At 33.2% G+C, this 25,419-nt stretch overlaps 1 protein-coding gene across 12 annotated transcripts in view; it reads right to left on the reverse strand.

The window, feature by feature from the left end:
- Nrm (neuromusculin) overlaps window positions 1-25,419 on the reverse strand; it is a 165,499-nt gene that overhangs the window by 65,615 nt on the left and 74,465 nt on the right. For all 12 annotated transcript variants that reach the window (XM_070304179.1, XM_070304180.1, XM_070304171.1 and 9 more), the window contains one exon: window positions 43-232. In XM_070304179.1, the coding sequence (XP_070160280.1) occupies window positions 43-232 (190 nt within the window). The remainder of the gene's footprint in view (window positions 1-42; window positions 233-25,419) is intronic.

The following is a 25,419-nucleotide window of genomic DNA, read 5'->3' on the forward strand; positions in this document are numbered from 1 at the left end:
TTGCATTATGCACTCATGTCAATGTAATACTTCAATACTTACCTAGCAGCGATGTCGTTATTGCCGCGTATAATTCCGGAGTCCTCGCTGAAAATGAAAATCCTCGTGGGTCCACGGTACCACTTGATGCTGTGCAGACCTTCACATTGCGGTGATTTCAGGACGCAGGGTAGCTGAGCCTCCTCATCGAGTTCGACGTACTTTTCGCTTTTCAGCCACGGTTCCCCGCTACCTGAAAACATACATACGCAGATTTAATGGCAAAATCTTTCGCAAAATTAGTTTCGCAATCGCGAGGCTCTAAATATCGATAATACTTTTAATACGAAAACGTAATCTGCGAATAAATTGCTTTATCGCGCGATTCCGAGGATACACGCGATCGTATTAAAGAGCTTTCGTAATCTCATATTTCGTGTACCGTAAACTTTAAGATTCTGCAAATTATTATATTAATTCTTTTATTATTTATTGCATTTTTTCCCTCCCCCTTTCCTGCTAAGTATTTTTTTTTTTTTTTTTGGAAGATGTTACTGCTGGAATTTTTGCGGAAAGAAAAACAATCGATATATTAATTAATAATTAATATCCTAAAAAGAAAAGCGAAATTTGTGGTTTCAGTGGACACGAGATATACACAATAAATCGCTTCGAGTAAGAATTGGATAGTGAAACTATACAATGCAGCATTGTGTAAATATTACATCTAACGTAAGTGGGGAGTAATGAAGAACATCGGGGGGAGAATCGCATTACGGTTTCTTCTTCGATTCTTTTCTCATGTGTGTGAGGTTTGTTTAACCGCTCTCAGCTCGAGTATTACAGAATGACTCTTCGTTTACCCTGCCATGAAATGTTTCTTGGAAAGGGAAAAATCATCTTCGCACTTTGCACAAAATTTATAAAGAACGCGGATTGTGTTCTTTTTTTTTCTCGAAATACATTCCCGTTATTAACCGTGACTTTTGCAAAAGCAGTTGCTGTTAACGTTGTCGACATACCGGATTGAATCGTAAAAATGTTGCGAGAGAGAAATGTCGCGTTTTACATTAGCGATATTAGGCTACGTAGTCTCGGGCTCTCAGGCTAATACCGTTGTAATATGAGAAAGTAATCATGATGACATAAAAGAAGAATTGAAAGTCCATTTTTTGCTCTTTAATTCTTAAAAAGCAGGTTATCAATCTAGCATATAATATGTATATTTTTCATAAAAATTTTGATATATTATTCATTATTTTTTATCAATATATACATACTTTTTACTCTTCCTCTCATTTTTTTTCCTATAAAAATATTCCCATAGATCTAATACGGAGAGACTTAAGTGGTAAAATATAAATTGAAAAAAAAAAAAAAACCAATAAATATATTCAAGCAAAGAGGAAAGAAGAAAAGATAGAGATAGAAATACTCTTCTCTCCTCTATTTCTTTCTTCTTCTTTCTTTATATTTGTCAAATCATAAATTATCTCCGTTACTGCACGAGAGCAAATATACGTACATGATCGTAAACAAAAATATAATTTAAAGTACTATCGTGCATGTGATTGGAGCTAAGATTGTTCTGCTCTGATTCGTTTTTGATGATTGAAAATGAATACGCGGAAAATAAATATATATTTGCATATTAATTAACCGATTAATTAACGGACATCGGAAAAGTTTTTTGTGAGAAGGACTGCAATGGAAACTAAGGGATAATGTACGCCAAGTGTATCCATTTTAGCTATTAACTCATGTTGCTTTGGAAAAATGCATGAGTTTTTGGAAGAGATACGCATTATTTGGGGCAAAAGTATAGACTTGATTATTACTAAAGAAAAAATATATATGACGTATCACAAGAGTTAAGTCCAACGACAGTCCACTAGCGAGCTTTAAAATAAAAAAAAAACTACAATTTTAACATCTTAAATAAGAACGAAAATAATTCGGCAAACTTCTTGTTAGAGGCATTTTTTTTTTCTAATTTCGAACAGATTTAAAATTTCCTTTGTTTACCGATCTGTCATATCGTCTGTTTACTACTGATTCTACAACGTATCGATATCTGAAATTATGAAATTGCCGCTAATCTTTCGTGGTTGTATTTTCCACCATGTTTTCTTTTTTTCTCAAACTATCGTGTCTGTCAAAAACAAAAAAAAAACATTTCCGTTATCTTACAATAGGTAGCGAGGAAGAGATACGCGATAACACATTCATAACAACTTTTCATAACAGCCGATACTCACGAGATCGAGAGAACGTACGCCGTATTCCAACATGGAAGAATTACGATTTATGTGGGCTCTGCACGAATATCTACAAACAGTGATTTATCGGTCGGACACGGATATGTCCATCACTGTCGATTGAATTTCTGCGGCCTTGGTATAGTTTAAGTGATTTTGGCTTTATGTATTCAGCCGTCGGGATTCATTGAAAAATCGACTGGAAATTTGCACCAGATTAATCGCACGTATCTGCATCATTTATATTCTATTTTTATCTCGCTACAGGAATTCCAGCAAAACTTTTTGCATTAACGTACGCGAAGCGGCTGAGTAAATTTATGAATATTACATAGAATGATTGAACTTCTCTTCATGATGTTACGTGATATTGGATTAGAAAAAAAAAAAAAATTAAAAAACGAGTAAATGAAACAGGGATATTAAAAGGGTGGAATTATGAGCTCGCTTTAAACAATCTATGATTCGCGGTAAAATTCAGGAATTTTATTTATAATTTTATATATTGCGTATATTTTAACATATATGTGTAACCTTGAACGTATTTTGTATATATATAATTTTGCCACTAAAATTATTTCTATGTTACACGTATAAAATTATAAATAGAACTTTGTCCCAAATTTTTGTCGCAGATTAATTTTGGTAAAAATTTAATTTGAAATTTAATAATTGTATGAAACAAGTATAGTTGTTGTGAAAGAACACATTCGCGCATGCTGTTAATAATAAATATTTTTGTGAGAGAGTCTTTATTTCATATATTGTATAATAAATATTTTATCTTGAATTTTACCACTTTTATGAATACTTTGATTGTTGATTCTACAAATTGTGTCTCATTTGTTTGAAATTGAATGCTGCAAATAAATATTAAAAGAATCAATTTGGCGGAAATGTTGTTCCAATACAATATTTCTAAATCTTTATCAAAATACGGCAATATTTATACGCTAGAAAAGTTGCTTGAAACGCTTGTCGAGCATTAGTCGTATTTAACGCTACTGATAATTAGTTGCGCGTTCGTAGTTAAATTTTGCAACGTATGCATAAAGTTTTTACTCGCACAGAAACGAGCTGTAACAATGGTAATTATTGCACTTGATGGTACTCGCAGTTTCCCGTCGATTTTCGTCGACCGAAACTTCTTGCATGAAGAAAACCATGCAAGTACGACATTGCAAAATATTACACATGTGCACTTCATCGTCTTTCTTAAGTGTAACGATTTGCTAACTAAATAGAGTTGTTAATGTACGCTCCTTTATTGATAGCATATTTAATAGAATTCCTTAATCTCAATTTTGATGAAAAATTTCTTATAAAGATTATGAGAAAACGATAATGAACAATAATTGAAGTAAAAGATAAAACTTGTAAATATATTTTTACTGCATCGTAATTTTGTTAAAGCTTGAAAAAACTATTAGAAAAATAGCGAAAATTATATCGAGTGATTATATATTGATACGTCAAATTAAACAAATAAGATATCAATAAATTTCTTTCCAGAATTTATTTTTCCAAGTGTTTTTACTTTATTTCAGATATTTTTCCATCACAGGAAATGTCATGTTTGTTCTAAGAGTACGATTCGCTAGATATACAATATAATAAATTAGAAACTTTTCCATTTCCGATATCATGCGTCACCAACCATTGAAATTCATCCGGTTGGAATTGATATCCTATTTTGACGTTGTTCAATTGTCGCGCATGCGATTATGGAAGATTATACGTCAAAGCCGAATTTGCAACTATTTCGATTTTCTATCTAAAAAAAAAAAAAAAGATTGATAGAGAAAAATATGAGTATTCGCCGGGAGACTTTGCTCGACGTACGGTTACTCGTACGGCGAGTTTACAATCCAAAAGTCCATGAAATTGGTGGCGTTTGGAGATGTCGACGTGACTCCGGAGACATTAAAATGTAAAGTGAGTACTATACTTTGGAATGAGCGCCGTTGCGGAAGAACACGTGCAGATAACGACGTTCTATCGCGGAAGCGGAAAAAGTTATCGATCTCGGATGCTCCGACGCGTGCTTAACCCATTTCGAAATTATACAAATTGCAACTTGCATTAGCATGGAGTCGAGGAGAACAGAGTAGGCCGAAATGGATGGATGGAAATTAACCGAGATGTGGAGATCATGACAAACAAGCGATGCGCGTATAAATATCGAAATCGGGAGAGATTTATGACCCATATTGTATAAACATTATTGCATTTAAATAAGACACCGGAAACGTGGATCTGATAGACGAGTATCCGATATACAATTGCAATGAATGTTGATTTCAAAGAAGAATGTAAATAGAAAATGTCGATAATAATGTACTTTGATCCGCAGTAAGATGTAAAAAGAACTAACAAAATATTTTTTTCAATTAAATTAATTGCAAGTAGTGACGTATAATGCAGTATCTGGCTAGATACCATTTTTTTTTCACAACGGATCGCACATTTCTCTCCCGTATCCTGCATTCCATGTCGGTTTGCCGAATCCTTTATACCAGGTTTGCGCATTACTTTAGGAACGTGTGGAACGTGATGTGTTAACAGAAAGATGTTAAATAATAGTATTAAGCAAAAACCGAGAACCATATCTGCGTAATGACACGTAATGCTGAATCATCACTTGGAATCCATAAATAGATCATATACGTGATCTCGTAACTTTCGACATTAGTGACATTAATAATGATTTAAAATATTCGAAAAATTATTAAGAGATTTCTTAAGGAAGCATTTTTCGACCCATGTTTATAGGAAATTTTTTGTTTAGAATTAAATTTCTTATAAAATCTCAAAGTCTGGCTGGAAGTTCAGGGCCACCCTGTATAGTGTATACAGGATATTTCGGAACTGTCATTTGTGTTGTAAATAATTCTGATTATGTGTAACAATCGTAACTTTTTAAGATTGCGGTTTTACGTCTCTTTTTTGGATCATTTTATGTCATTGCTTACAAAATCATAAAAATAGCAATTTGGCATTTAGCTGGAAATAGTTCCGTGGAAAAGATAATGATAAAGGTGTTTGCTTAAGATAAAAGCGTACATTAATTGTATATTGTTACGTGGAATTTTACACAAATACGGTGGCATATATATGTATATATATATATGCAGTGGCATTCGTTCATACTCGTGCAAATCGTTATTGTAATAGCTTGGAGAGTTACTGGGATTAACATTCAGAAAACCTTCCAGAATTCTATGGTTTGTGAAAAAATTACGGAAGTTCTCCGATTTGAAACCTGATGGCTGTGAATTTTTCTTGCGAGATATCGGAAAAATTCAAAATGTGACATGATTGGAAACCTGTTATTTTTTTTTAAGTAAAATGTTTCAAGTATATTTAAAAAGCCTTTTTATTGATGCTACTTGGTTTTACATGCACGTATTTTCAAGATCGATTCATTGCTCCTTTATTAATATCAAAATGTTCAATTTAATTCTTTTTTATTATTGATTATTACTGATGGTCAAAGACATAACTTTAGAATGACTTTATATCACATCCATACATGCTATGCTTTGCACAATATGATCTTTTTTCTATAAAAATATTACGCGATAATATTAATATTAGCCTTTGATAGTACGTCGCAGGCTTTTTTCTTTGACTTTAATCATTGAACTTTTGTCGAGGCACGTAAGGATTTATTATTGTGTTAAATAGCTGTCGCATAGAATGCGTGCGTGTCCATTGGATCGAAGTGCTGCAGAAATTAAGTGGGTACGCGTACTTTTGCAAAAAGAGCTTATTGCTGTCATAATGGAAATTAATAGTAAAATTGCTGTTCAAAGGTGATATATTATGGTGTACTTCGGGATTAATTGGCTTATACGGTCTATGAAAGGCCGCACCGTAAAAGCTTTATTAAAGTATATTTCTCCGTAGAGGCGAGATAAAATCGGGAAATCTCTGTAATGGAAAATCGAGAAGAGAAAAAAAATACAAGTAGAAACTTGCATGTTGTTTACAATCAATTTATGTTTTATCAGAGCAAAAATACTGGAACAGTATTTCTAAATATGCATCCCTCATTTATATGTAAATTTCTAATTGTTTTTGACATTAAAATTTGCATCGTTAATGTAATCGTATTTTTTTTTATACTCTTTGTATTTTTTTTTCTCCATGTAAGTTAAGTGACTCTCGAGGGAAAAGATTTTTGTTCTATTGGAAAAGCATTAGATTCGAACGAGTTAAAACTACGGTTTCGAGATAAATCCGAGGTGGGGTGATTTAACGAAATACGATGGAGCGTGAACGCGTGATGGGCGAATTTATGTTTCGCCGTTATAATGTACCACGGTTATAAAATAGATTGGCTTGTGATGGGATTAACATCTCCAATCATATATAATAGAGTTAAAATTTTGTTAATGTGATCAATTCAATTTTATTGAATTGATGGCCGTAAAGCGAGACATCTATTAAATAGCGTTTTGCATTTACATGAACATTACTCCCTGACAGATAATACGTATATACTAAAATTAACATATAGATTTGTGGTAAATTAACATTTATCAATGATTACAAACGACAGTTTTTATAAAAATTCTTTATTAAAACAATAAAGTATTAATAAAAGATCTTTTTATCTATTATTGTAATATATTATTTTTTTATCTCTCTAAAATATCATATAAAAAATTAATTTTAACGCTACAGAAAAAGCATCTCACAATAATAATAGTTTCGTATAACATAATTCACGTTCAATCATTTCATTATTTTTACAATTGATGGTGATGACGTGGCAAAAGTTGTGGAAGAAATACGGAAGTGCACGCGGAAACGTTAAAAGGTTCCTGTTTATTGCCCACTGTAATTGAGACCACTTAATAAAATGTCACAATTACAGTTTGACCTACTATAATGTTTTTAGCAGCCACTCCGCTGCAAGCAAGATAATCTGAATCTCATATCAATTATCGAGTTTGTTTCGTATTTATTATTTCGTTCTCTTAATACTGCATTAATATAAAATAATTAATATTAATTAATATTAATTAAATTTCACATATATTTACGCAAATATATGCTTCTTTAGCTTCTTAAATAAATTGCCGAATATTTATAACTCTCATCTTTTTTCCGTATTGTCTTTTCTTTAAAAGCTTCTTTCGCATTGTTCTTTACATTCTCGCAGAGTTTATTGTTCCCAGAAGACCGTCATGTGCTGGTACGAAAAGTTGTAGGACCAAGTTCGATTATTGATTTGTGTGAGGACATCAATTTTCCACCATTTTAAAAGCGAAGGCTTAACGTATACCGACACACATCTCAAACAATGGCGCGTATACATATATGCTCGCACTGAAAGTCCCATAAGCTTGGACTTAAGCTGGCGAAAAACTGCTTCTCAGAGATCCGATCGGTGGCTTAGAAGGTGGTCCTTTCTTTATCAAAAGGGGTTAGATATGACAAAGGAGATAAGATTCAGGCGCGATATTTAAAAAAAATAGTTTTTAGATCTTTTAATTTTATGCATGACAATTGTTCGCTTCTTTACGTTTTTCTTTCATTAAATATATGCTATTTTCAAATATATGCAGAATGAGACATTTGTAAGGAAATACATGTTGAACGCAGTGAATGTAAATTGTAATGACAATAGTCTACCATGTTTATTTAAAATACATTCTGCGCGATCATCTCCGCAAAATATAACACATAAATTAAATAAAAATCAACGACCTAGTTCTAGATTGCACATATCGGTTTATTTTACGCCTAATTTGCATGTCTCATGAGTGATACAGCTTACATGAGTGAGCGCAGCGTTCCGTAAAACATTTTGCTTTTACATATTTTTTGCAATGATATTGCGAAGTCGTGTCAATTCTTCGAAGTCGTTTTATATAATGTGCACGAACTTTATGTCCCAACGCCTTGCACCTAAATCGATCGATTCCCCCGTGCGTATGTCGGTTGGTGAATTCGTAATTTTCTCCCGTGCAACTTTTGAAATTTGCTTTTTTTTAAAAGCCACCATTTCTAAAAGAATAAAGTTGAAAACATAAAGTTTAATGAGAATTCCGGAAAGCAATCCACGTGAAAATTTATGTATTATAATTTTTTTATTATTTAATATAATATATATATACAATATTTCATATTATAATTTATGTATTATCCAACTCTAAAATTTTTGAAAGAGGATTATAATATCCTAATTTTATATATAACATAGAGAAACTTATACAATAAATTTATACAAATTCTAATTTTCGAAGAATTTAATAATATATCATCTAATTGTATAATTTTGAAAAAGTCGTTTATTTATTCGCATTCTATTAGACGAATACAATTGGAAATATCAATCAAATTGTTGTCAAGACAATGCATATTTTTTAGCGTACTGTAATTAGCGTTTTCAGAGGAAGAGAGAGAGAGAAAGAGAGAGAGAGAGGAGAGAGAGAAGCTCTGCGGAATATTATAAATGTCAAAATGTTTCATCGTTCCGCAAAGTTCGACGCGCGTTTTTCGCATGGCATATGTACAACGCGATACATTCACGTAATATGCATCCAATTTGACATATTTATACGCGCTGCTATATATCAGTACATTTTTATATATACACAATCGTTGATAAATACGGCCATGAGTGACGCAACGCTTTTGAAAATAGCGTTCATAATGTATCAACGATATTTCTCTGCCGGCAATTTGTGCCAGCTCTATCTAATTGGTAGTCCATAATTTCTCGAGTACAATATCGAACTCGCTTATGGTACTCGAGAGCGAGGTATTCCCGCGTCGCTTATAGCATTAGGACGAGACTTTAGCAGTCTTGGCGCGGCATCGTTGTCGGGACTTCGAAAAGAAATACGATGCGTATTCTTAAGAAGCGCAAGCTTCGCCTCTCTGCTATATACGTATTTTTGAAAGTTTACGGTGCACATAGTTGTACATAGAAGATCGACCATTCTCGAGAATGTGCGTGTAAACAACTAGCGGTTTCGTAGCGGTCGATGTCTGAGGAGAACTTTTGCCGGTGCAAAAATTTCAGATTGTACAATGTATGAATATCTTAGAATTAATTAAGATTTGGAGATAGCCGAGATGTATAGGGCACCGATTCATCGCTCGAGAAGTTTACAAACACAGGGTTTAAAGAATTGTTTTCGAAGGAAAACTCTCGAGAATATATTACTTTAGATTAGACTGATGAGCGAAGCCTAGCAACGAGATTTCGTCGGGGTGAAAAATACGGCAGCTTTCAGGCGCGAATATATTGTATAACAATTTCATATATAATTTGGCCTTCTCGTTTGGCTAATTACATCAAAAAGATAATATTTTATAAATAACAAAAACGAGTTTCAATGAATCGTTTTCTTGTTTACTTATGATTCTTTTTAGAGCTTTGATTAATTATATACTATATTATTAATCATACAGGGCAGTTGTTTTTTTTAAATGCATAATTTCATAAAAATTTGTAAGAACAATCCGAATATTTTTCGATAAAACATCCCTGAAATATTTAAGAGAATTTAGCTCTCTCTGAAAATATAAATACATATTCCTCACAATCGTATAAATACTATGAAATTATCAATGTAATTTAATTTGCCGCGAAATGTTTGTTCAAATCTGCTTGTTTTTCGTGCTAATGCATTTACGTGATAAACAGTGAATTAAGGCTGCTTTAAATGCAAAATTACATCTTGCAAGATAAAACAAAATATCAAAACTAAATAGACTTTAAAAAGACATAAAATTTGTGCAAATAAAATTACAGTTTCGACAGTATTAGATCTAGCAAGTTCATTAAAATAACATTTCTCAAAGATCAATAGCGATATATACGATAATGAAAGAGAGAAAGAAAAAAAGAGAAATTGTTTTCATTAATTATTTTTTATATAAAAAGCGATATTTAATAAACATATTGGACACTGCATATTTTTTATAAAAGTTTTTTAATTAAAAACGATTATTAATGGACAATAATTGTAAACTGCAAATATAATATTTATCTGCAATAAATGATTTTGCTGACTGTCAACTGGCGATCAGATTAATTCTTTTTAATCTATATACAATATATATATTCCATTCCTTTTTTTTTATAAGACTTACCTACATTGGCGGATGTGTGAGCTGCATTCGCATCTGAATTCGAAGAGATTCAACTTTGAGGTCTCTAGCAATGACTTGGAAAAATGTAGATGAGCATATTAGGTAGATATTTTAGCGTCTTCGAGCTTCCAAGACGACGCCTCTTGCGTTATGACTTTCAAGCATCCGATACCGGCTTACCCGTTTTCGTAGTCGAGTCATGAGCGAAGCATGGCTTACTCCAGTATGATCGGATTAGCTTGCAATGGGATACAGTTTCTAAAGCGTGAGAGCACACGTGGAGAATAACGTAAAATTACACGCGAAGAAATCACGTCTTACGTAGAAAAAAATCATAGCTAGTAGTTGTTTGTTAAATGTATCTAAAATTTGTGTTTGTACATGTATATTGTGCATATATCATAAATGAATTTAATTTTTAAATAAATATTTAAAACCATGTATGCGTTATTTAATGTATTCTAGTTGGGAAGATAAGAATAAAACAGAGAGAAAAAAAGCGCTCCGTAAACTCTGCTATCTAAAATTCTTGGTAAATCCGTTTTTCCGCATCGCAACGTGGATTGTCGTTTGAATTGCGATAAGTGGATTGCAATCTCGTCATTCCAATTCCGCTAAAAGTCATTCGATTATGTAGATGAAAGGTATTCGATTATGTTAAGAGTGCGAGAGACGAGCTGCAACGACGAATACTAAGCATTTCCCACTGTTCCCCGTCGTTGGCATCTGATACCGCGATTTTCACACTTTAGAGAGGAACCACTTTCTTCACTATTACGATTGCAGGGAGATATAGCGATACAGCTGCTGAGCTTTTGTACTTTCTCGCGACGCGAGTTTTCGACTTTCAAATGTGAGTTCGCTCGCATACCTATCCTCTCAAGCTGGCGGAGCAGCTTTTCATCCCTGAAATAGCCGCGAGCAAGCAAATCCATGTTTGACGCCCCACGATCGAACCGCATTCACGTCTCGGAATTCCATTCGTGTGCGCGGCGAGAGAATATTCGACGAATATTCGTAGTTTTTTCATGTTTCTACTGTGATCGTGTTTTTACATATGTCAAACTCTTCCTCCGCGAGTTTGCACTTTATCGTTTAATTTTACGCCCGTCGAAACACGTGTTCCGTGTTCACACACGCTGATATATACAATTGTAAATTTACCGAAAAAGGAGAAGGAAGTTCATTGATTATTATATTTGAACTTAAAAATGTTGTCTTCTTTTATCGCCAGTATTATATCGATATTTCGTTGCAGTTTAAGAAGGCATACCTATTCGAACGTTTGAAAGATGAGTACATTTTCTAGATTTTTTGCAGCGTAACGATTTGATAAAAATCTTTTTTTTACAATATTAATACAATATTATTAAGTACTTAAATAAAAATTATCAGTTTAAATTTTTTTTTTAAGTTATGCGAATATTTGCAATTATTTATGTTTTCATGCACGGTATGCATGAAAACTAGGGCTACGTTCGACGGATTAACTACAAATTTTGCATGCGAGTTCCTTTGCTAACGAAGCCTTTTTTAAATCCAATTCCTCATTTTTTTTGTTATAAACAAGAAAAGATGGACTTAAAAAAAAAAAAAAAAAAAAAAAAACGAAACAAAACTTTTTTCAACATGCTACCATTTTTTTATTTTTAAAAATTTTGAAATAACGCTTGGATAGCAGGTAGCTATTAATATGTTTAATAAAAGAAAATTGTATTTTTGATTTCAGATATGATCTATGAACGTTCTCATGCACACCGTGCAGCCATCTAAAATTTGAAGAAGCTTTGCAAATATTCCAATAACTAAAAAAAAAAAAAAAATTTTTTTTAAGCTGAAAATTTTTATTTAAATAGTTAATAACATTGTATTAATATCGTAAAAAGATTAAAAATTCTTATCAAATCGTTGCGCTGCAAAAAAAAAAAAACCTAAAAAATGTACTCATTTTTCGAGATTTTAAACGGATATGTCCCTTTAATTTAATTTTCTTCATCCACAAAAAAAAGATACTTTCTCTCAATATTTATAATTGAATATTCGCTCTGTTCTATATTCTGTTTTAATTGTAAGTAAGTAAATTTGCGGTGAGATAACGGGTCGCACGATCTGTCTCGCGTAAACTGTGAGCGATATTAGTTTCACGAGAACGACTTTCGTGTGAAATATACGTACGCGCGTACGTTTCGGAAAATACGAGGCGGTATATTAAGTTTGTCGTATTAAATGCTGTCTTCAGTGGCTTTCGCACCTCGTCCTTTGTTCGACCGCGTACCTTTGTCGATGTTAATGCGGAATTTCTTATTCAGGACGTGGGAGCGCCTCGGCGCGGTGCGCGACCCTCCCTTTCCCGGAATATATCGCGTACCTGAATCTGCAAGGATCTTGAGAAACAAAGGCACACTGCAGCTTCTAATAAAGGCCATCGTCTATCTGTTGAAAGGGAATTAAAGGTGGTGTAATACGTCGTGCATCGTTAACGCTAGTTTTCGAATTTTGTGTTATTCCGACTGACATCGCTTAGGCTTACATTACGACGTTATTTACTGAATGGATTATCGCAATTTTATGCTCAAAATTTGATCTGCGAATGTATAAGCCCGTGATGTCAACGCGTGCACATTCGTCGATCCACGCGTGTTACTAAAGCAAATTGCAGTAAAGCCACCATTTCGAGTAAAGCTGAACCAGCCCTTAATTATTCGTCTCTGTTATTTTCAATGCCGAGATTTCATCTACCATATTTGAACTGGAGTAATGGAGTTTGTATTAAATGTATATGTTTGTAAGAGCGCGAGATTTTCTATTTTAATGAACAAGCAATTAAACTTTTCCCCTTTTAATTATTTGAATAGCTAACGCGCAAAACAAATTTCAAATTTACAGTCTTTAATTAATTTTATGGTTGCCGTATATACAGATTTAATATGCTCTTAGAAATATCTCATGTCATATAGTTCTATAGTGTTATACAGTTTACCGTTGAATATTATACTTGTCATAAATGACATGCCTATGTGACCCATTTACTAGATTGTCAACATTGCTGACACATTCCTGTCATAGCGACATACTGATTTCGTGCATATAGGTAGCTCGTTTAGAAACGTTACTGTCGAATTTTACTATAAACCGTTATCAATCAGTAAAGAAGTATTTCAATAATTTCAACAATTATATATATGATATAACAGAACACGCGATATAATTGTTATTATTATTTTATTATTTTATATCAATCCAATCTTTTATATACTACGTTTAGATATAAATTCTTCTTGTTTGTTCTGAATCAATATATCTAGTTTTTATGGGCCAATAAGCAATGATCTTTTCAGAAAAAGAATTCTGCACGAAAAAATAAGTAAATTTATATGCTACTAGATTTAACTTACATAAAACACGTTTTAAATATTATATCTGATCATGGAAGCAAAAAGAACATTATTGTAAAATATTACTTTATCTTTTATCGTGCAATGTCATACAATATCAATAAAATAATAACTGCAAAATAAGTATTAGTATATTCGATATATATATATATATATATATATATATAATATCCAAATTGTATTTTTAAAATATCAAATATTGAAAATTGCGAATTACCTTCTGGCAAATTTTTTTTTAATTACGATTAATATCCTATATTTTTCGTGATTACTTTATTATAGTAATAGCATGTAATAAACAAGAATGCGCATTGCCTGTTTGATTTCTTACAGAACTGTATTTGGATAGGAGCCAATGCGACGATCAATCGTATTTTAGCATGCAACGAAATACTTGAGAAAATCTGTCTGGGCAACACGCCAGAATTCGGCAAAACATGATATAAGGAAGGAAAAAAGGATTCTTAGATAAAATTTATTTTATATAACTCTATTTAAATGGTTGAAAAATTCATTCTTCTCTATTCGTTTTATATTTTTCTTTTCTTATAATAAAGTTGTAAGTTTTTCGAGCACAATTTATATTTAAATTGCGCGATGCACTAAAATATTTTGTAATAATAATAATTATTACGTAAGTTTTAATAGCAATAACCGGGAAAACTAATAGATAATATGAATGTAGTTTCAATATGTGAGAAGAGAAGAAATAGGTTTCATCTTTTATCACGTTTGCCATAATTTCAGTGTTTTCCGATTTTTTACAGAACCGTATTTATGTAAATGTAAATCATGTAAATGTATGTAAGTGCATTGAGGCTGTTAATGTTTCTTTCATATATGGTCCGTATGGTGATGAGCGGAATCGTATCTATGGTTTAGAGCGGAATCTTTTCAAAGGCTTCCAACCGCATGGTATTCGAGCTCGTTACAATCCAATTTCGCTTCCGAATGAAAGATACAAAAGATTTCCAGCCGCGCACGTTCTCCGCTTGTAACTAAAACAAAATCCACGATGTGATTCGATTGATGAAACTCGAATGCGATAGTCGGGTAACCGATGCTACACCGCGGAACCAATGGCAGATGTGTCAGTCGTCTGGAACGTCAACCATTCTCGAGCTAAGTCAATTATTTTAATTAAAATATAGTTAATTATCTTATCGCGTGAGAGACCGAACAAGAGAGAAAATCAGTCTTATATCATTTAATTTCTGTTTTTCTTTTTTCCGAGATTACGAGAGATCTTCGATGTAATCTCCGTCTTTTCACAAAAACATCAGAAGAGTTTTAAAAGCTAGCTCCTCTTTCTCTCTCTTGTATTCTTTAAAAAAAATGTTGTAAAATTCTTATCTTACTTTACTGCATTCTTTTATAATCTTTTGATACACAGGAGTGATATGAGATCGATAGAAGATTAATTCATTGTCGAAATGTCAATTTTCTTTCGACATTTTCTTGCATGTACGTTAACTTTCATGAAACAGTACATATCTCGATGTTTTGCTGAGAAGCCCGGAAAATTGTTCGTACACATTTGAAGTTTTTTATTATTGAGCAACGGACTACATATCTATATATATATCCTGGTGTATCAAAAGATTCGATTTGGCTTTTCGGCACAAACATCCCGTTGGTCTGAGAGAGAGTAATAAGTTTTCTGAAACCTTTGATCCTGTCTGTTATTTGAGGAAAGGAGGAACGGGATATAGGTATCAACGCAGCCAATTTCAAAGACAAGCGATTCTATAGAAAATTAATTCCCGCGTCGATACATATGTCCATCTATTTATCCTATTGCACGTTGAATGAAAAATATCGAGTATAAAACTGGCATTAGAGAATGTACGTGTTCACGATTCGTAGTAATTCGAATATTCGTGGTTCGCTAATGTGGATCCCCCACATTATTCGCGATTTGTAATTCGTCATTGTCATCGATAATTTATGTGATGTTTCGACAAACATTTGCATAGGCGCTTCGGATTAATTTTGTTAATTTATGGGTCATCATGTTTCTATTTTATTTTTATTTTTATTTTTTTTGCTCCCCAGCATGAGCCACGAAGATATACAAGCAATCACGAATCTGCACGCATAGTATAGTGCTATATACACACACATGAATCAATACGAATGAGTTGATTCGTTGTGATTCGCGTCCTCTGATATCGTTGAAAAACCGCTCCGCTGGAGAATCAGCGCGAATGACGAATCATGAATGCGAATTTGACGAATTTTTTCTCTATTCTATTCGCGAACTATTCGAGAATTGTAAATCACGAATAAACATTAGCTTAAGAGAAAAGAAAAGAATGAGTGAGTAACTGAATGAGCGAGTATGTGTGTGTGAAAGAGAAAAAACATTAAATTTTTTTATAAAAATAATTTTATAAAGTTAAAATATTTGTCAGATTATATATGATATCATCAATAAAACAACTTATAATTCTTCTTGTTAGCCTTTAAATGAATATAAAAACGGACAAATATTGCACTGGAAGTAGACGCCAAATGTCAAATTCTATCCCTACAACGCTAGGAATTATATTTAATGTCAAAAAGGAAATAAAATGAAAAGAAATAATCGAATAGGGGAAGAAATCACTCATCGAAATCCAAAGTAGCAATCGGAAGCATTGCCGAAACGAGACATATTTGTCGACAATAACAATACAAATAGTCTTTTTAATAAATAAATATATCGAAGAAGAAAGTGACGTTTGGCATTGAGGGCAATGTTGACATTTGGCGTTTGCTTCGTTTCTTTTAACGACTGTCATATCGAAGGCCTCTCAAACTAGAAATTAACGGTTGATTTCTTGTGTGCTATTTTTATTGTTTCAAAGTATATATCCACTCTGTTTTATTTAATATTAGTACTAAATTGTAGTGTTAGTTAATTATAGTATTAAATTATAAATACTTAAGTTTTTCTTTTATATGCCGTTTTTATTTATTTTTATATTTTCTGTTACGGTTACTGGGGATGGCCCAATGTGTGACTGAAACGTTTAAGTAATAAATGTAATTATATTTATGAAAAATTATATAATTTTGGCGTCTTTATCTCAGTACGTAGCTCTTATTTGTCCATTTTTATATTTATTGATATTTATTATTTAGAATCTTATCTTTTAAATAAGATTGAAATTTAATCATATAGAGAAAATTAGAACTGAAGTTTCTGAAATTGTTATAATGTCTTTTTCTTTCTCACTAGTAATGAATTATAATCGTCCGCGAAACAATGGAGCTTCTTCTAATATTAAATAGATATGAACATCACTCTTAACATCGCGGTGACAGTTGCTATGACGTTTTAGCGACTAAACACGCTCAGTTTCGCACTGAAAAAGGCAGGGTTGCCTTGTAATGGCTCAGTGCGATTAATTAACACGCTATATGCCAGACTGAATTAATTCCATTATTAGATATCTTTTCATGCTACTAAAATAAAATTTAGATTCTCTGTTCCAATAATATCATTTGAGTATTGCTGGAAAATTTTGCCATTTTGTCAGGGAATATATTTTACATGTCACTCTTTATTCAGATTTAATTCACTTATGCTATCCAATTTTCGCGCATAGAGATTGTTCCTTTTAGAAGCGATTTAATAATATTTTTTTACGCACTCGTATGCAGTGATCGATAGCGATTTATTTTGGTTAAATATTCACTTGGCTCACCGCGTCTTTCATGCGAAGAATTGAAAGAACGCTGCAGGAGGCGCGAATCGATTTCGTATTTCTGAAATGGTGCAAAATCGAAGCAATTTCTCACGTTAGACAGGCTATCCTCTCCATCCTGTTTTGATTAGCCATTGAATAGAAACGCGATGCAATTTTCGCGACATTCTGACTGGCGCGTCCGATAATTGTTGCGGATGTGCAATTATCCATTGTTTGCTTCATTGCGAGAAGCTAAATACCAATGATGGAAAAAGGATATTTCAATTAACAATAAGCGGACGCGTTATTCTTAGCATCTTTCTGTCAAACGACAAGGAGACATTTGACGCGAGACAAAAAAGATTGCTCGGACAAAAAGAGCGTTCAAAATGAAAAACGACCGTTGCCGCTTAGGAGGATTAAGGGCAAAAACTGCCAAGTAGAACAGATCTGCTTTAAATTTTCTACGTCAAGTTGAGACTCGATCGGGTTTAGCGTTGCGGACGGAACACGGGCGTGTCGTAATAAATTTCTCTTCTTCAAGAAACATCGCTTGCACCGTGTAATCCGCATCTCGATCTTCGCGTCCCAGATTGCCACAATACTAGTCTAGATTATAGTAGACACTACTCGCAAATTCGTCGATAAATCTCGGATCGCGTGTTCTCTTTTCAGTATTTTTTTTCGTCTTTAATATTGTGAACAATAGATTAAAGTTTAATTAACTCTTAGCATATATAATTGCTGCATTAATATCTTAACAGGTTCACAAAAATGTTCATTTATTATTATCGTGCGAATAAATAATTTTTGACACGTCGTATACTGAAATTGCCCTCTGCTTAATTTTCGTTTAAATGTGTGACACTTGGATTCTCCAATTCAATGCAAAATAATTTTACTTAGCAGTGCCAGTGACAATATCCTACGTAAAGTTTACATGCCATTGAAAGTTCGAGGAAAATAGCGCCACAGCTAGACAATATTTCAGAACATCGACCGTTGTTTCCGAGGAAATTCATTGCTTCGATTTCGAGACGTAGCATCTCTTAGAGAAATATTGCTTTTATATAGTAAATCTGACGTTATCCCTCTCTCTTTCTCACAGATATGCAATGGCTCACGATATAAATCACAAAGCGCGATTTAAATTATTTTCTACATGTGTTTCGCGGTCGATCTTTTTATCCGTCTGTTCCCTCCTTTATTTACGCCTGTTGCTTTGTATTTTCAATGCGTGTCATGCGTATGCCGTGTTTTTTTGACAAACAAAAATTTTCGCGTATATCAGGATATATACTTAATCGTAAAATTTCTTTTAATTTACATTAACAATTTTTCTCGATAGCTTCATCACTGCATGACAATAATACGATATGCATTTTCAAAATTACACACAATTATATACTAAGACTACAGAATTAGAGATACTAATCGGATATTATTTTACCGTGTAGAGTAATTTATATTGAAACGCGGATTTCTCATGAGATAATCCTATAATCGCATCATTTGTTCGACTTTTCACGACATAAAACTTTTAAAGCTGCAAGCGCCATTTAGCGACTTTGCAGAATGTTATCACTACTAAAACGTATCATACATTAAACTTGTTGATTAAACTTGATAAAAGTAGAAGGCATTATTGGATTTACCATTTTCATATAAATTTCTTCGAAATTTTTTTAAGGGCTAAATTAATTACATTATAAATATTGGTGCAGAATTATCAATTATATAACAAAAGATCACACACACATACACATACATGGTTTATATGCTCGCACAATATAATTAATTTATTTCTTGAAAAAGAATTTCTTACATCTTTGTATAGTTTTTTATAATCTACATATGGGACAACCTGTATATATATTATTGATATAACACTTATTCTTTTAAAATATTTGATATGTTCGGCCTCTTTGGATAATAAAGTTATTTCACGATGGGAATCGCGCGCGCGTCTTTCACAGTCGTGAAAAGTAATTTCAAACTTCTCGCACAAATAAAATAAGAACGCGTATTTTCTTATATTACTCGAGAAAATAATATTTAATTACACGAGCTCTGCAATCTTGGCAGTAAAGCAACGTCTTTCTTCTTTACTACTTTTGTTTTAAAAGGGAATAGCAATGATTATATGCACCTGTATAATTTAAATCTTTCTCTAACAAATGTATAATTAAGAATGACAAATATTACACCAGAGCTTTCGTCAGAGCGTAGATCACACTTGGCTGCGCAAAATATCCACGAGAGTGCATCGTTGGAAGTACTAATTGAGCTAATTCCACGGATTGGAATGCTCGCACGAAAATTACGCTCTCTCATATCGATTGGAAATCAAGATTAAATGAGAACAGGACGCGTTCATTACAACTCGATTCGAGATGTTTTGTATTATATCACGTCGACGTGGCGTGTAACGAGCGAAACTCATCGAGAGTAAAAGAGTAAAGGATCGTTATATGCACCTGTGCACCGTAAAATTGTTTCCGAGATAAGGAATCTTCGTTCACGGGATATTTCGTAGCACAATTTCGAATGCCTGTAAACTATCGAAGATTTAAAAATTTCGCATTTTTGCCGTCTTTCTTTAAAATGCATTACGTTATACATATGTATATCCAATAAAGAATGTTGATTTTATTTTAGAAAGCTACGCGACTCTTTAATACGCGACGGTCTACTCCGTACTAAAATTTGCCATTCGACTAATTAATCTTATAGTTTACGTCTATTTTTAAAATGTACTAGGAGTTAAAAGTGCATATCAAATTTCCATTTCATATATTTATTTTCATATTTATACTCTCCCTTCAATTGATTGATCGCTTACTCAGGGATGGTTTTGAAATACTCGCGGATTCATCTCGCACGAAATTGCTCGGCAAAATATCCTCGTGCAGGTTCATTCGCGCCGTTGTGGCGTCGCGGCAAGGAAATCGAAGGAACGATGATACACGATCTGTTCGCGAGCATCCGGAAAGGTGCGCCAAGATGCAAGGAAACTGATTCGGACAGATATCGGGGCAGATACCACGATATAAGCTGTAGCGAGTTGAAATTTTTCGTTCCACGCGAGCGTGCACATTTCCTCGGCGCTCCCGTGGCGCCCCGTTTTTCTATCAGCTGATACAACAAAACCCGCGGTAGTATATCGTCGTTCTTACGGCCGTTCCTGAAAAGTTCAAGATTGCAGATTCCGAGAAAAAGGGCATTTTTATATAAATGCAAATCGCGCGCTTAACTAGATGTCGGCGCGATTAACTCCGTTACTCTGCGCTCCCAATTTCGATCCCGAAACGACGCTTTAAAATGTTGAACGTGACACAGAATGAATTATTAATGCGACGAATGATTATCTCCAGCTTATACTAAAATACTATTATTAGCATTAATTATCATAAGTTGCATTGAATATTGTTACGCGAAAGCGTACTAATGAAATGCAATTTAATCGGCAGTCAAAGATTATATTTGTTAAACTAGAACACTATAAGCGCGCGCTATTTATTTTATATGTATGTGTGTATAATTACTTACACACATATACACACATATTAATTCTAATTCTCCGTTTTGTCAAAATAAATTAAATAAAAATTACACACACACTTAATATTTGAACTGTCAAATACGTTGCTCAGTTATGACATGCTTTTATTGATATAAAAATATAAAGTAATGCACAACGCAGCATCAAGATAACCAATCAGCATCGCGGAAAAGAGATAACAATACTTGCTAATATCGATTTAATATACTTTCACAGCATATTATTAAAGTATTCCAAAAATTATCTGTATGTTATATAAAATATTATAAAATATGCTATTTAGTTTTTATAAATGATAATAGATAAAAATGATAAAAAAATCACGATATCTCTTGCAATATTGGTTTGAGCATAAAAATGTTAAAAGTTTCTTTTATATTTCATGGGGTGTTACCAAGAACTCTAAATAAAAAACGGCAAATGCGAAAAACTCTACCTTTCTCAATATTTAGATATATCTTTATACGACATATATGAAAAATTATAATTTTCCAAAACGCTGAGATATATTCTATTATAATTATTATGTTTTCCTATAATTTTAACCGTGTTCTTTTGAATTCGAAGGAATTTTAATCATTTTAATCATTGATTTATGACCAATCATTCGCACGGCGACACTCGGACAGTAAGATAGTAGAACGCGAGACACTCCGTCAAATTCTTTTTCTAAACGCGATTGTGTGCGGCAACTATCGGGGAATAATTCGATATAATAAATATTAATTATCTTTTACTTTAAATCTTTAACTTCTTACTTTTATTTTAAATAGTCGAATCGCAGTAATCGACTCGCCGAGTAATTAATATAACGACAAGTTCCGTGATATCGCTGGTATTATAATATTTATATTAATCGCTCGTTAAATAAATAATCTGTAATTTAAAATACTTATATAATTTAATATTCCGTTTGTATATAGTATGCAAAATATTTTCGGCTGCGAATTATCAATAATACGGTAGTCGGTCTTGGCGGCATAAACATTAGCGCCCTATTGTTAACGTGTTATAGCTTACGGCTTTGTTATCATTCGCGCGCCGACACTCGAATAAAAAAGTCACGTTGCGAGACGCTCCGTCAAATTTCTTTCCTAAACGCGATCGTAATAATCGGGAAATAATTCGGTACGATTAATATGATTAATGATTAATTATCTCATAAGTTAAATAATATGTAATTATATTCCGACAATACTTGGAGTTAAAAAAATTTTATTTGATACTTTATCGTATGACTTTTCAATTATTCAAATATAATTCAAATTGAGAATGCGCAATCCAATCATAGGATCAAGTAATTAATATAATGAAAGGTTCTCGTAAAACATCAATCGTTTAATAAATAATAATTTATAATTTAAACTATTTCTATAATATAATATTTTGCCTATATTGTATATGTCAATATATAAAATATTTCGGCAGCGAATTAGGATAATACCTAACATGGTATTTGGCCTTGGCGGCGTAAACATTGGCGCGCGTAAACATTATTTATGTATCACGGCCTTGTTATCGTTTATATACAAAGACACTTGAATAGAACTGTAGTGGGGTGAGACCCTCAAATTCTTTTCTTACGTTTTATCATTCGCGCGGCGATACTCGAGCGATACAGTAGCGGTGCGTGGTCGGTGCCGTCATCGTGCCGCGGACGGCTTTCGCGTCTTCCGCGTCGCGTATCAATACAGCATTGCCACGAGTCGCACAATGGCTCATATGTGGCACGCGCATTTGTGCGTTGAACGCACACTAGTGCGTCGTCGTTGCCGTCATCGTGCCGCACGAGCAACGATGCGTCGCGTTGTCGCGTTTCCGCGTTTCCGCGTTTTCGCGTCGTCGCGTCTTCGCGTTGGACTTTTATCTCGTTTTCACGATTGTCATCGAGAATCATACTTCGTTGCCGACTAAATGGGATGTCTCTCAGCATTGCAATCTTTAATATATTAATACCTATTAATACAATTAATTTTATATTAATATCAGTTAATATTAATACTATATTAATATTATATATTATATAAATATTTATGTATTAATAAATTTGATATATTAATGCAGGCGCAATGTTAAAACGCCTCAGTGTCGCGGCTGAGGTGAATGCCGGCCGCGTAGCAACGTATGTTCGTGCATAGTATAGATGCATGTTCGCGCGGTTAATCTTGAACTTCGGTTCGAGAATCGGCTGTTGAGGGCACGTTCTGCTCCGACGAACGGTTCGGCCCGAATCGGTTAGAGTTCGGTCGATCGCTTTGGAATCGTCGTTAATGGGTCCCTTCTCTTGTACCGTCTAACAGCACATTGTAGAAATACTAACATGTTTGGCATCTGAGGAGTCGGCTGTTCTAATTAGGTTCGATTTTTGCTCGCTAGAGAAGTTGATCTCCCGCTTTCGAAATGCTAGATTGTTAGCACGTAGAAGGTGGGTATCTTCATTCTCGACCCGTCTACCAGCCTTACGATAAACCCGGCTCAGTCTGTACGATAGAGACTTGGTGGTTCGTATGAAATCGTTCCTAACGATGTTCTAGTCGGCCCTCGATGGGAGCAGGCGCGGGTCAAGAGTCGAGCGAACCCCATTCGCGATGATTCCATCGATCGATTTCGTCTTCTTCCGCTTCCGCTTAACCTTTGCTCGAAGTAATCGGTGAAATCCCGACTTGTCGACTCGAAGTGTGATTCTCACGTGAAGCGGGGTTCGATCGTACCGAAATTCGATAGTGCGGGAGTGTCGTTCAAAGTATCGCGCGTATAAGTGCGGAAGTAATCTTTTAATAAAAGTGCGGAAGTGCCGTTTAGTTTAAAATATCGCGCGTGTGAATCAATCCGATTGTGAGAGGAGGAGGCCTAGGAGAGGCATCGGGCACCGATTGAACAACCCTGTCGTAAGTAATTTTTTATTTATATATTAATTATTTATTAATTGCGTACGTGCAATTTACATTAAGCAATTAATCGTATAAGAGTAATTTGATTTTTTATCAATGATTTATTTACGATTTAAACAAGAGAGAATTAAAAAAAAAAGATTTTATATATAAAAGCTATTATTATATAAAAGCTTTGTAAAAGTTCATACTTTTAGATTTTAGATTATGGCTTTATATAAAATTATTAGAGTTATTAGTAGTATTTTTTTTTTAAATTTATAAAATTATTTTATTTATCTACTTATTATTATATACATCGAATATAAAATTCAATGCGTATAATAAATTTTTTAAAATATTAATTATTTTGAGCGCTACTACAATTTGAATTTTCTGTTTGTATGTTACAGATCAACATAGTGACCCCCCCTCCCCCCCTGACATTCTGAGAGGAGGAGGAGGCTTAGGAGAGGCATCCTGCACCGGCGGAGCAACCCAAGGGTGAATATTTATTATTTGTGTTCTATTTGATAAAAATCGCGTACGCACATTAGTTTGGTCTCATTATTTGAATGAATTAAATTAGAGAAAATTAGAAAGAAAGACTTTTTTTATATAAACCCGATAAATGTTTTTATCCCTTTCTAAAAAAGGCATGAAACCTCGAACTCGAATATATTGAAGTGTTGAGGCCTCTTTTCCGCGATGTTGATTGGTTGTCTCGCTTGTGCGCTGCGATTTGCTTCATTCGTGTTATTTGCAACTGTCAAATCACGAGAATTTTGACAGTTTGTGAAAGAAAAATTTAAAATTAGGAAAAAAACGTTAAAGAAATTGGAAAATGTCCATATAAATAAAAGCGCTCGCGCAGCGCGCGTCTGTGTTGTTCTAGTTATTAGAAAAAAAAACGGTCTTTTTAGAATTTATAAAATTATTATCGTACGCATCGGATATAAAATAATAATATTAAAAATATTAATTATATATTTTGGGTTCTCTTTATAATTTAAATTTTATATTTGTATGTTACAGACAACGTAGCCTCAAGACCAACAACTCCGCTGTTGCGCGTCAGTGCCGGTGAGTGATAAACTTTTATTTAATTTTAAAGTAACGGATTTGTAGAGATTGTAGATTGTAGATAAATCCGTTACTTTTAAATGGATGAGCTAAAATAGATCAAGTTGAATAACTTTAATAAGTTTTTTTGATATGCATTGCATTTATTGCAAAAGTAAATTAAAGAAAGAAGATCATAGAAAACATGTTTCTCCAATTTGTAGATTTTATCTAATTTATTGAATAAAGAACACTAGTTTTTTTATCAATATATCATTACACATATCTATATGATATGGTAACTTAGTTTTATAACATACGCCTATCTTATTCTAATTTCTTATAGCTCATCCATATATCGTAGAATTTGTTTCTAGATACTATTCTTAAACTTTGTTTTAATTGATACAGGGCCAAATAATCAATCAATTAAATTACCTATAATATGATAATAAATGGCATAAATGTTATGTAAATTAATCTTATTTTATTATAATTTATATA

This window comes from Polyergus mexicanus, unplaced genomic scaffold (genome assembly GCF_030449975.1).
Source record: "Polyergus mexicanus isolate NDT 795.1 unplaced genomic scaffold, iyPolMexi1.0 SCAF_11, whole genome shotgun sequence".
Classification (NCBI taxonomy): domain Eukaryota; kingdom Metazoa; phylum Arthropoda; class Insecta; order Hymenoptera; family Formicidae; genus Polyergus; species Polyergus mexicanus.